Source organism: Hirundo rustica, chromosome 3 (assembly GCF_015227805.2).
Source record: "Hirundo rustica isolate bHirRus1 chromosome 3, bHirRus1.pri.v3, whole genome shotgun sequence".
Lineage (NCBI taxonomy): Eukaryota > Metazoa > Chordata > Aves > Passeriformes > Hirundinidae > Hirundo > Hirundo rustica.
The window spans coordinates 70,815,860-70,829,410 of NC_053452.1; the positions used below are offsets into that span (position 1 = coordinate 70,815,860).

The following is a 13,551-nucleotide window of genomic DNA, read 5'->3' on the forward strand; positions in this document are numbered from 1 at the left end:
GCAGTAGTCCTCAAACCCTCCCAGCCCTTCAGTGTGGGGGTTTTCTGCCAGCCTACATGTTAACTAATTGCTTCCCTGGGCAATTTTCCAAGCTGTGCAAAACCAGTATCAGGAACTAATCGGCTGACAGCAAAAGCACATCTTGAACAGTAAGAATCCTGAATTATGGGGGGAAAAAGCACTTTAATTGTGGTTTGCATACAGCTATTTGGTCTCACCATCAAGTTGTTGGAGGAAAGAGCCAAAGAGGTGGAAAAAAGGTACCAAACCAAAAAATTAGGGATGCTGGCAGCAGTAACTGAGGCAGACAAAACTAAACTACTTCTGGAGGAGGACCTTTCTGACACACCCTGGATATTCCAACCCAAAAGCTGAACCATGTGTAGGGCAATGACTACAGCTCCTACAGGCAACCACATGCCAGAAACTGGCAGTGCTGGCAATCCAGGTTTGCCCCTTGGATACAGAGATTCAAGAAAAAACAATCACATTAAGTCATGAAGATCAAAGGGCTGGAGCACCCCTCCTATGGAGACAGGCTGAGAGAGGTGAGGTTGTTCAGCCTGGGGAAGGTTCCAGGGAGACCTTAGAGCACCTTCCAGTACCTAAAGGGTGCTGCAAGAGACCTGGAGAGGAACTTTTCACAAGGATATGTAGTGACAGGACAAGGGAATGGCTTTAAACTGAAAGAGGGAGGGCTTAGAGTGGCTATTAGGAATAAATTCTTTACTGTGAGGGTGGTGAAGCACTGGAACAGGTTTCCCAGAGCAGTTGTGGATGCCCCAACCCTGGCAGTGTTCCCAGATAGACTGGATAAAGCCTTGAGCAACCTGGTCTAGTGGGAGGTGTCCCTGCCCATGGCAAGGGAGGTTGGGATTAGATGATCTTAAAGGTCCATTCCACCCCCTTAACATTCTATTATTCTAATTAACAGCGGGTCTGTCTGTCCAGAACACCTATCTAAAAATAGCATGAATTAATGACAAATTATGAAATCTAGATTATTTTTTCTTTATTACAAGATAAATTCTTCTCAAATAACAGATGGATTTGACAGTATGTAATATATTGGATTCAAAATTACATATTTAAAAAAATACTCTCTCTATACAAGGAAAATCCCAACAGAATTTACAAAGCCACTGTATTTCACATGTATAGAATCTGAGGTTGTTATGAATCTTATAGGAAATTTGTTATTACAAGTAAAAGAAAAACTATAAAAGTGGTTACCAGTTTTAATCTCAAATCTCTCTTTTTTTTTTTTTTTCCTTTAAATAGATTCTTAAAATAGATGCATTATTTAAAGGAAAATCACTGTGAAGAGGCACATGGTATTTAGTGGATGACATTAATTCTGTAACCCAAACAAGGAGACTAATCCACTCCAAGCAGCTAAATTTTTTTGCATTATTTCCATACTTTACTGAAGTATTTTCATCCCAGAGCCTCAGCAAGCATCTTAGAATATTAATGAGGGATGCCTGGCAGCACGCCAGAGTTAGCAAGTAAGAAAGTAACATCACTCCCATTTTATCAAAAGGGAAACTGAGGCACCCGGTGTATTCAGATCCAGGCAACTGCAGCAAGAAAAACCCTGACTCTTAGTTCTGTTAGCCACGTCTTGATGGAAGGACTGTTCTTCCTCCTTGTCACATGGCTGGTGACTGTGCTGGGCACTGTTTGAAACCTGGTCAGTTGCTTTTTTTCATGTTTAGATTGCTGCAAAATAGGTGAAATCTATCCAGCTGTAGTGTCATCATGAACACTGTTTCTAAAAGAAAAGCCAATGTTTTTCCCTTTCAGATCAAAAACCAGCAACAGCAGAAAGTGCATCTTTGATTCCTCCAAAGCCTCTGGAAGGCTGTCTTGTTCTACCCAAAATACTGCAATTGTTCCCTCAATCTGCACAGTAACAAATACTGAAAACCACTAACTGAAAGACAGAATTGCACTGTTTATTATTAAAAAAAACCAACAACAACAAAAAAACCCACCACCTTAAATTTTTGGGCATTGTGAACATTCTTTGGTCAATCAAGTATTTGAAAGAAGTTAGTTAAGAGATTCTCAGCCAGGATGTGACCTTTAGAAAACAAAGTGTTTCACATGGTCCATAGTCCCCAGGATTTTACTTCTTATGACAGCAAAATATTATACCACATCAATAAAAGTCACTTGAAAAGACCTTTAAAAATAACTTGTCAATAATGCTTGCTGAATGACTAAAGGAAATAAAAACTTGTTGCAGATCTGAGATGACATGAATTCACAATTTAAGAAAAATCTAAAAAGCCAGGACTTAAACTCTGCATAGAGGCATCCAGCACAAATCCAGCAATTTTTAAGGCTTTTATGGAGCCTGAATAATTTAGTCACAGGCATCCCACTGTTTATGTTTTGGCAAATACATCTTCTTGTGGGAATAAAGTCATGGACTGTTGCTGTCTCACAGCAGCAGGAGGAGGCCAGGCAGCAGGAGACAGGACAGCTGGGAGCACAGGTGGCCCAGCACCCTGGGGCACAACATAACCACGCTTGTCCATGGTGTCCAGTGAGATTCTGGCCAGCACCAGTTTCCTGGAAGGTGCCTGACCCCAGAAGAAGCACCCCCAACTCAGCACTGGAAAAAGGTATACATGCTACAGCATCATAAAATGAGCAAATAGGGCCTCACTTTCTTCAGGGAGGTAGATGGGCATAAATGTGCTGCTTCTGTGCTTACTGGGGCACCCTCTGCCCTGGCATCTGGGCTGGCTGAGAAACCTGTCCAATAAATTTCTCCTTGTGCACCTGACCCCAAAGTGGCAAACCTCCCTCTGCAGCACAATCGCAAATACAGGACAGTGATTTAGGCAACGCCTCTTGTTTTCAGCATCAAAACACTTTTGGAATCTTTCCCATTTCTTTTCCTCAATTATTGCTGGTACCTACCAGGGACTCCCAACAGACAAATTCAAAATTCCTTGCTGGCCAAGGAAAGACAGCACTATTGTTTTATTTAGCAATATGTCCCGGAAGCAGTGCTGGCTCTGGAAGCTTTTGGGAACTTCCCTCCTGTGTTTTGACAGAGCTCACCTATATCCTTAGAGGTTTTCATCAATGGTACATCAGTCCCACTGCATTCAGGAGCTTCCAAACACCTGGGGTATCTGAGTTTGGGGTGTGCATTCAGACTGCAGAAAAGCCTCAAATACCAGTGGGCAAAGGAGCACCACTTTGAACACAAACAGGGATCCTGTGGTTAAAGGAGCTTCATCATCACCCACACCTCGCGTAGAGAGACACCTCGCTTCCCTGACCTGAGACAGTCACTGTGGGAATGAAGAACCTGCCAGGACCTCCTCTCCCTATGTCTCAGACATGTCATCTGTGTTCTGCAAGATTACACATTTCCCCTGTACCACCTGACAGAGAAGGACATACAGGCTAAACATATAAACAGTTTTTCAAAGAATGTAAATAAATATCCAGATGTAAAGTGCCTTAGGTTATCTACCATCATCTCCCATTTTCCCACAACACATTCTGGTTCAAGGCAGGAGACATTTGAATGCTACTCAAAAAAAGTCAAGGCTGAAGCTTCAGGAAAGTTATAAGCACAGTCCCAGGCTGATAAGTATAGAGTGCCATGTATAAATACAGAAACACACAGACTTAAATTATATATATTAGATTTATCTAGATTTATATATACATGTATAAATCAAATATACATGTGTGTTTGTATATACAGATACACATGCATGAATGTCAATAGTCCCCCCGTTGAGAAACCTAATCCAAATCTCTGAAAGAACACACCAATTATTTGGATATTCTTAAGTATAAGCAATGTATTCTGATTGGAGTTTTCATAAATATGCATTAAAACTCTCCATGTTATCCCTGTGGGAATAATAATATACTTCCATGAGTTGCAAACTATAAATATAGGCTTTAAAAATTACTTGAAGAGCAGGTATAGCCAGTGTAAGTAACTCCCAGAACAAATGGAAGGGATCAGAACAGAAAACCAGACTTGAGCGTGTGGCTCCCTAGCAAAAGTGCGTGCACAGGACATCTCCAGCCCTCCCTGCTGCCCAGAAGGCTCTTTTAGAAGCTTTTTGTAACTGTGATGGGAGACAATTTGCTAACAGACAGACAAAGGTCATGTTGCAAAATCCAAGAAAACCTCTCAAAGCTGGGGACAGTGTGTTATATATCTTCTCCCTAGGAAATGAGGGCAATCTTTTCACTCCATCTACATGTTTTTTTCTACTTAAAAGTTTCTAAAAATGCTCATAAGAGTACTTTATAAAAATACATGATAAGCCAATAAACACAATACCATGTTTTGTTTCAGTTAGATTAAAATCAAAAATGACACCACTCCATCTTTAACTAAAATAGAGTTTTCAGCTACAAACATGAAGATGGGTGATGTGTCTTGAGGTATCAATTACTATCCTATCTTTTCCATAAAACATATTCCTATGGTAACATGATGAATTGCCTCAGGAGTACTGAGTACCGCTCCCCCCAGATCAGGACAGGTGTGTTAGCAGCAGTGGAAGGTTTGGTGAAGAAGAAGCCTGAAAAAATTCAGGGTAGAGACATCTCTGGTGTAGAGGCAGCATATTCACGCTTGCAAGAACCACAAAATTTAGGATGAACTCGCACTTACTTGTTACAGCATATCCTGTCTTATCAAGGTCCCTTTTCCCATCCATTACTTAGATCTTAATCCTGTGCAGCTTCAAGTACCTTAATGCTCCTCCTCAGGGTTCTCTCTTGGTTAAAACCATTAGCTTTCAATGAACCACACTGAGCAACAGTCTGATTAAAACAAACTCCTAGAGCCTGAATGTGAACACATAGCTAGACTATGTGTCTATAGAGAATAAAAAAAAAATCCAAAACCAGAACACAGTACAAAGGAGTTCCAGGATTCTAGCATGGACAATATCGGGAGCTTCTTAAAAGAAAGCATTTGATCTTTCTTTTGTGCAAGCAGCATTGTACATGACAGAAGCAGCGCATAAGCAATGACGTGCCCTTCATGTGACATCATGAAATGACTCTGCATTGCCCATTAACTTTGTCTGTAGACCAATTCTCCAGAAAAATTCTAATCCCATTAAACTTCCTGAACATCAAAGTTACATTTTAGAGAACCATTAAGGTTGGAAAAAAACCTCTAAGATCAACGAGTCCAACTTTTGTTCAAACATCGCTCTGTCAAATAAACCACAGCACTAAGTGCCATGTCCAGCAATTTCTTAAACACTTCCAAGGATGGTGACTCCACCACCTCCCTGGGAAACCTGTTCCAATACTGGACAGCGCTTTCAATAAAGAAATTCTTCCTCATGTCCAACCTGAATCTCCCCTGGAGCAGCTTGAGGCTGTGTCCTCTAATCCTGTCACTGGTTGCCTGGGAGAAGAGTGCAACCCTCACCTCATTACAGCCTCCTTTCAGGGAGTTGTAGAGAGTAATAAGGACCCCTCAGCCTCCTTTTCTCCAGGCTAAACACCCCCAGATCCCTCAGCTGCTGCTCACAGAACTTTGCTCCAGACCCTTCACCAGTTTCATTGCCCTTCTCTGGCCTCGCTCCAGCTCCTCAATGTCCTTCTTGTACTGAGGGGCCCAGACTGGACACAGCACTCAAGGTGAGGCCTCACCAGTGTGGGTACAGGGGGACAATCCCTGCCCTGCTCCTGCTGGCCACACTCTTGCTGATACAGGCCAAGATTCCACTGGCCTTCTTGGCCACCAGGGCAGAGCTGGCTCATGTTCTGTTGAGCAGCACCCCCAGGTCCTTTTCCCCTGGGCAGCTTTCCAGGCACTCTGCCCGAACCCGTGGTGCTGCCTGGGGTTGTTGTGACCCAAGGGCAGGACCTGGCACTTAGCCTTGTAGAACCTCATACAACTGGTCTCAGCCCATTGATCCAGCCTGTCCAGATCCCTTTGCAGAGCCTTCCCTCCTGCAGATCAACACTCCCACCCAACTTGGCATCATCTGTGAACTTACTGAGGCTGCACTTTGATCCTCTTGTCCATACTATGGATAAAGATATTGAAGAGGGCTGGTCCCAATACTGAGCCCTGGGGAACCCCACTGGTGAGCAGCCACCAGCTGGATGTAACTCCATTCACACCACTGTATGGACACAGACATCCAGACAGGTTTGAAGAAGAACAAATGAAGGGAAAATTTCACATATCCACACACTGGTGGTACAGAAAAAATAACTGAGACCTCATGTCTTAAACTCATAAAACTATTGATGAAAGAAAACATGGTCCAGATAAAGTGCAATTATTATTCAAGTTGTGCTAAATAGCTTTCCAGTGCTTTTCCGAAGCTTTTCCAATTTTTCTTGGTGATTTCATGCTGTAATTTTATTTCCTGGTGGTTTCATTCAACTTTTAATTATGTTTTTTTGCTTCTGTCCCCATCATTCCAGTACTGTTCAGTTTGCATTTCTGTGAGCCGTGAGAGAGTACGCTGAAAGGCAAAGATTTCCTCTTCTCCTGTAAACATGGAGAGTCCTTTGGCAGAATCCTACATCAATACACAAAAACAGTACCACACACCTGTGAGACTCATGGCTGTACTGAAGTGCATCCTGTCTAATTCCTAAGGCTCAGTGCTTTACAGGCTTTTACAAAACAACACAGCAGCATGGCACCAAAAAATTAAAACTAATGTCCAAAAATTAAAGAAAAGCACCTATTTCAGCTAGGTAATCCCCTGAAGGAATATAGGAAGAAGAATAATTTGGTTTTAAAGCAACAATAACAGGTTAATCATCTGTTTTCCCTTTTTTGTTGACTAATTGTACACCGATTTAAACAAATTATTTAAAAAGTCATTGGCAATGACTGAGGTACAGGGGAGAAGAAAAACAGAATAAGAAACAAGCAAGGTAGTACTGTTTGTGAGGACTTGTGAGTCCTGTGAGTTCTGTGATCTAGGAAGAGGTAGAACAAATCATCTTTTATTTCCGTATTTTAAATGTAGACACTAAACTTAAATCAGCATTTTCATATATGACTGAACAGATACAATGATTAATATTCAAAATTACCCTAAAACTTACACAAAAGGGTTCTACAGATAGTGACATTTTCTTTGACTATGAATAAGTAGCACAACATGTAATCACCAGAGTGACAGATATACTGCAAAAAAAGTAGCAAATCATTAGTTAAATGTTTTCTTGATTCCCCCTCCTAAAACGCTACTGCAATTATGAGACTAAACCAAATTTTGTTACAAAAGGGAGATGATGTAAAAACCATGTACCTGGCTCAAGTCCAAATCATCCATCAACACTCTGTTGTCCTGCAATTGACCACTGTCATGTTCCACCAGGAACAAACTTTGGAGAGGAGCTTCTGCAGAACAGATAATGCGCACCTGACAGGAGGAGAACAGCAACAGCAGTATCACCACCTGGCTTCACAGGAACGGGATAAAATACATCATCTATGCACAGCAAACTTCAAGTTAAAACATCAGTGTTTTTTTTCCAGTGTTTTAACCTTGCAGGATCTTTTTCTCAATTACAACTGATGTAACTTTTACTCAGAGAACAGAAGAACTGTGCTATCAAATATTCAGAATATCTGCAACACAGGCAATGAGTTCATCATAAAGTTTACTTTCTAAAATAACAGCTGTATACTAAGCAGTGCTTACTTTTCACCCATAGTGAGAGTCCTCTCAGTGGGTAGATACACTTCACAATTTAAAGCATACTTAAATTCCAAATTTCCCAGAAGCCTTTCTTGCCTTCATCTGTGCTACTCCAGTAAGTTATTTGCTAGTAAAAATAATGATGCTGTTTTCATGTCTGCTGGGAGGAGATAGTGCATACAGTGAGAGATGGGGGCTGCAATGAAGACAGACTGAAATAATACCACAGAAGGGAACTCTTGTTGAGAGCATGCAGGCAAGATGTTTGCGTTGTGGACAGACATCCACTTGGGATATCTGTGGACAGACAAATATACTCGGGTATTTTTCCCAACTACTTCTGATGGGAGTTCAACACTTGTGGTCTCTCCTATGGAGGAAGTAACAGAAAGTGACTGCTTGCAATTCTTAGTGACAGCACAAACACAGAGCAGCCCATCCCCCTATTTCTAACACATTAGTTTATTATTAGCATACTGCCTTAGCAAATGTCCACTTCCAAAGTATGAAGCATAAAGAATCTGTGAGATAATCTGAATGTCACTGATCTGAATCTAGCTGATTTGAATGCGACTACTCATACACTGAGTTAGTTCAATACTTCACTGAGTTGGGGCCTTTCTGATCAACAACCCATGCCAGAACATTCTTGATAAGAATGTTCTCTTATCTGACACTTATCTGACAACCTCAACTGACACTTCCCAGCTGCATAAATGTTTAAGTGCGTGCATATACCATCACAGTGTTTCAAATCTTGTGTAGTGTTTCAAATCTTGCATCATTTAAAAAAAAAAATCACCTTAAACGGGAACTTCCCTTTGTCAGGCTTATTTTGCTTCCATGATTGAAATATCTGTAAATCCACATGAAGTGCTGTATTTATCATTATTATTCCATCAGCAATTCTGCAATCTAATGTAAAGCCTACAATGACTGCTTCCTTTAAACTTTATGATGTAATTGTGCTATTAACTCCTCTTTCCTGATCAAAAAGGCACTGATTCCTGACCAACTGCCCCTGCAGATTAAAATCTAAAAAACTCCATTTCACTCCAGCACAGTTGGCAGCACAATCTTTCATTATTAAAATAATGACATGGCTTCTGTTGTTTTCCTGGGTTAGAAAAGAACCCCATTCAAGAAAGGCAAATGAGCTCAGGCTTATATTTATGCTCATGCTTACTACTCACAGAAACCAAAAAACCCATCTGTTTATTTGCCTTTATTGCAATAGGACCTTTTTTTTTTTTTTTTTTTTTTTTTTTTTTTTTTTTTTTTTTTTTTTGTGAGGCTGAAATGATGTTTCTTTGCAGTGCTAGTTCATTCTGCTTATGTTTTCCAAACCACTACTACAAAAAGCTTTATTTCAAACCAATAGTAACAGTCAGTTTTAGGACTCCCAATATTGTATTATTCCTATGCATATAGGAAAGGCTTGGTTCTCACCTTATGTTCATAAAAGGTATCAATAAGAGTAATGAAACGACGAGTTTGTGTCCTTTTTGCTATTGTAAGAAGTGGTATGTCACGAACAAACACTGTGTCAAAATGCTTTGATATTTCCAAATAGTCGCTGGCTCCAAGAGGCTGAAACAAAACAAACCATAAGCAATGGAAACCCATGGTAGAATGACGCACAAACATTGTATCTTGACATACTACAGTAACAGAAGAGAGCTGTAAAGTCTTGATCATACTCTTAATTTATTCCTTTGTATCTCACTTGAGTAATGCTTGATTGCCCTTAGGGATATAGGTACAGGTGAGTGTTCATACTGCTGGCTTTACATGAACAGTGAGAGTTAAAAATGTGGCTCTTCTGCACCCAGACAACACTATGATCTCTCTGACATCCTCAAATAAAATAATCATTATAAGCCATGATCTGTAGAAGATGAGATTTCAACCTAAAGCATAAATAATTTGAATAGCTATTAGGATGCTTTCCAGCAGCAAGACTTAAATGCAATTTCTTAGGCTAGTTACTAAATCCTAAGTAGACCTGCATATAGTTCACCCAGGACTCACCCAGACTGAATAAATATCTTATGTTTTAAGTACAGAAAACAAGAGTAAACAGACAAACTACAATTTTGCAGCAGTTCCTTTGCTCATGGTTTCTCCTGTAATGATGAAACAAAAATCTTCAGGAAGAACCCATTAATTTCTCTTTCTGTAACTAAAATATCAACAGAAAATATGCACAAATAGTAGTAGCTCGTTCAAGTACATTCCTCTAAAATTACTTTTTCATTACATGGAAGGCATTTTTTTCTGCAAGATCTCTCCTATCAGTACCATAGGCAGTACTTTATCATGAGCTATTAAAAATTTGCACTCCTGAACTCGTTCCGTCAGTTGTACTTGTACAAATACTTCAGAATCTTGTCTGCAGCTACTGCAGAGAGCAAGTTCAGCAGCATTTTGCATGGGCACCGTTTCCTTCCCAGCTAATGACACGTACCATGTGCTGTACCAAGAATAATAATGTTATAAAGCACTGCAATACTGCTATTACCTTAAAAACAGTAAATACAAAATATTTTCTCTAACTGAAATTGTGAGACTAATTTGTGTAGGCCACATGTAACTTAACTAGAGCCCTTCTACAAGAAGTGATTTTAAACAATTATTAATAGCTGCCTGTGAACAGGACTTTGGGTTTTGTTTAGATGCTAGAATAAAAAAACTTGTAGAAATGGTCTCTACACAAGTACAGGAGAGAGAAACCCTGATGGCATTCCAGAAGTTCTTCTGAAAATTAATGGGAATAAGCTAACCTTCCAAGTGGGAATTAAAACCTCTCACTCTCCACCAGCTCTCCCACTTGCAGTTTCATGAATGACCCTGCTTTTCCATTCTCAAGGACTTCCCTGTAGCATCTATGGAAAAGAATTATTACAAAAGCTTTCAATTCTTTTGAGCAGTGTTTAAGAGTAGTATATGCTACATTCTCCCCTTAGAATTGAATTTAATGCTTATTTTCTCCCTCCATTTCAGTCCCCCAGTTATTACTATGGACATAGTAATCAGAAATTTAGTAATCAGAAACTCATCATCATGATGCAAAGCTTCCTGCAACACCTCTGGAAAAAACAAAATTCTATCTAGATAAATCAGAGTAGCTGAACTCAAAATGTTTTGATGAAATAAAGCAGGAAAAGGTTCAAGAAAGTTAAAGGACGTGATAGATGGAAATAACACAGCACTAACTCACTGGACACCTTGCCAGATATAAGGGATACATATGGACAGTCAGAGTACCAAGTGCAAAAGAAAAAGGGAACACTAAAAGCAACACAACCATGATGCTGCTGGAGATTTTAAGATTAGTAATAAGCAAATAGTTTAGGTAAGGGTAATTTTGTTCCACACTTAGGACTGGAGTACTGTTAAACACAGAGATCAAGTATGCCTGTGGGATGAGTACCTGCAAGGGAGAACATGAGTTCATGAGGAGTACATGAGAAAGGTTAAGAATTTCTCATGTCTCCCCTTAGGTAAGAAATTACAGACATCACTGCTATGCTGATTCATCCCTTTATCACATGAAGAGCCCAAGCAGTCTTCTGCTGAAACCCAAAATCCTGAGGAATTGTTCTGCCCTGTCCCAATGTGACACACTTTCTCACACAAACCATACCAATACACCCTCCTCATCTCAAAGTATCAGAAATTAAAAGCCGGTTCCTAAAATAAATAAATACATAACTAAAAATTAAAGCATTCAAACTTTTGCAAAAAGGACAAACTGAAGTGCCCAACCAATGAGCTATACAGCTAAGACTTGGTGGGTGCCTTGTTTGGTAGACATCCAAAGAGGAGAATAAAAAACCTGGGTATTCAGAAGGAAGAAACAGGTGGAAGACAAAAATTAGGCTAATGCATTTCAAATGGGAAGAATGGAAGATGGAATACTTATACTGCTTTTCATACAGACATAAGATCGTGGTTCATAGAAGGTTACAATATGCATCTTTATCAGTCAAACAGGAATTCAATCTATTTCAGCAGTGCAAAAGGAAGCAATTAAAGAATTCCTCTGATTAAGGGCATAAAAAGCAGATAATTTCAAGGCTTAAGAACTTCTGAAACATCTACATCAACACTAAGTGATAATATTCTGTAAATGTTGGTGCCTTTGGAGACTCCAAAATCTTACACTTGGAAAGATCTGAGTCTAGCAGCATATGACTACTTTATTAGAGTAAATTTGGTACCTCCCTGACAAGACTCAAGTCTAGTGAGACACAACTGAAATGCTGAGTCAGCCATTCTACTGTTACATATGGCTCAGCTGATATGAGCTGGAGTCCCTTACATAGAGAAGTTCTCAAAACTCCCTGCTTTTAGAGTTTAGAGACAGTCCTGGAGATAAAGACAAAGCTTTCAGTCTTGTTCTAACATGACTTACTCTCATCTTGGGAAGTCCTCTAATTTCCTACTGTCTTACTCAGTGTAAAAAGTGGAACCACCCGCAAATTTGCAAATGCTCTGGTAACAGATTAAAGCCCTTTTTTTGTATATATCTGACCTTGCTATTGGCCCAGTTTCCATGCTCCTTGTACTTGCTTCAAAGCTGGTCTAACCCACCAGCTAACTCAAAATGCTCTAAATGCAAGAGGCCATGATGCAGGGGCACCCTGACAACTTCTCAACTCACATTCACAAGCACTCATGTACCACCTCTGCTACACAGGAACAGAGATAGGGAAATGGCTTCAATGCCAGATTGTGCCGTTGCTAGAGGCTCTGGCTGTACAGTCCATGTACAGAACCTCCACCGAGGAGCAGATTTCTGCTGTTCCAGCAGCCCACAGCCCTCCCCTCACCTTCACAGCACTGCCTTGCTGCCCTCAGGCCCTTTTTCCCTCACCTTGCAGCAAACACTGGCTGGGTCCCCACTGCCAGCAACATCAGCTTAGACTAGGTAACAAGACTAGAAGCACACGATTTTAGACACATAGCACTGTCCTCTATATAACCCTCCAGGGCTGAAATTTATTTTGTGAATCTCAACCAATCACAGAAAGTATTTCACTACAGTTAGCAGCATATATGAAGGTATTTCTTCCTCTCAAGTTGCTAATGAAGCCACAAATCCTCCTAATATTGATACATATATATATGTAATCCTCTTACCAGAAGTTTAGCCTGATTAATCCTCTGAATAATACTGTAAAAATAACTTCATTTGGTGTGTGTTTCTGGTACGGTCTGATCTCTTTTGTTCCATCAATTATTGATCAAAACTCAACTGAAGAACAGTAAGACATTTATGTAATGATTGTCACTTACCATTTGATACCAGCTCTTTCACGTGCTATAGTATTATTTTAAAAACTCAAAACATTCACAGATAAGAATCTTTCTTACAGTATTATTGTTCCTGCATGTGTATATACTGTAAAATCGTTGAGGATTTTTGTCCTTAGCTCTGATGCCAAGAGGCAGTATTTTACAGGCTAATGCAAAACGCATTAGCACTAACGTGGGCTATGCTCCTGACAAAGTGTTTACTCCACTTCAACCTGCTTGACTGAGTTCTCACCTTCATTTGTTTTTGTTTCTCTGTCTACTTAATGCATTTTCAGCTATCATCATCTCAGTTCAAGTAGGATGTTTATTATTTGGAGCTCTCTGGGGGCTGTTTTAGAGTTAGTCGTCTTCTGTTTGTATTATAGAGTCCATTTAATTATAGTATAAAGTATCTTTTTTTCTTTGTTGACTCATCAGTAGCCCAGTATATCACCTTTCAGAGACTGTCTGAAGACTACAGAATGTTTTACATATGACAGAAAAGGATATTTCATCTCAATAGATATTTTTTGTTGATGTTGCGAGATATTCCAGGGCCAGTTTC

General features: G+C 39.9%; 1 protein-coding gene across 2 annotated transcripts in view; it reads right to left on the reverse strand.

Annotated features, from left to right (window-relative positions):
* Positions 1 to 1,937: 1,937 nt before the first annotated feature.
* AFG1L (AFG1 like ATPase) overlaps positions 1,938 to 13,551 on the reverse strand; it is a 64,437-nt gene continuing 52,823 nt past the window's right edge. For both annotated transcript variants that reach the window (XM_040060753.2, XM_040060752.2), the window contains 3 exons: positions 9,135 to 9,275; positions 7,293 to 7,406; positions 1,938 to 6,548 (listed from right to left, as the gene is read on the reverse strand). In XM_040060753.2, coding sequence (XP_039916687.1) covers positions 6,417 to 6,548; positions 7,293 to 7,406; positions 9,135 to 9,275 — 387 coding nt within the window. In that variant the 3' untranslated portion in view covers positions 1,938 to 6,416. The remainder of the gene's footprint in view (positions 6,549 to 7,292; positions 7,407 to 9,134; positions 9,276 to 13,551) is intronic.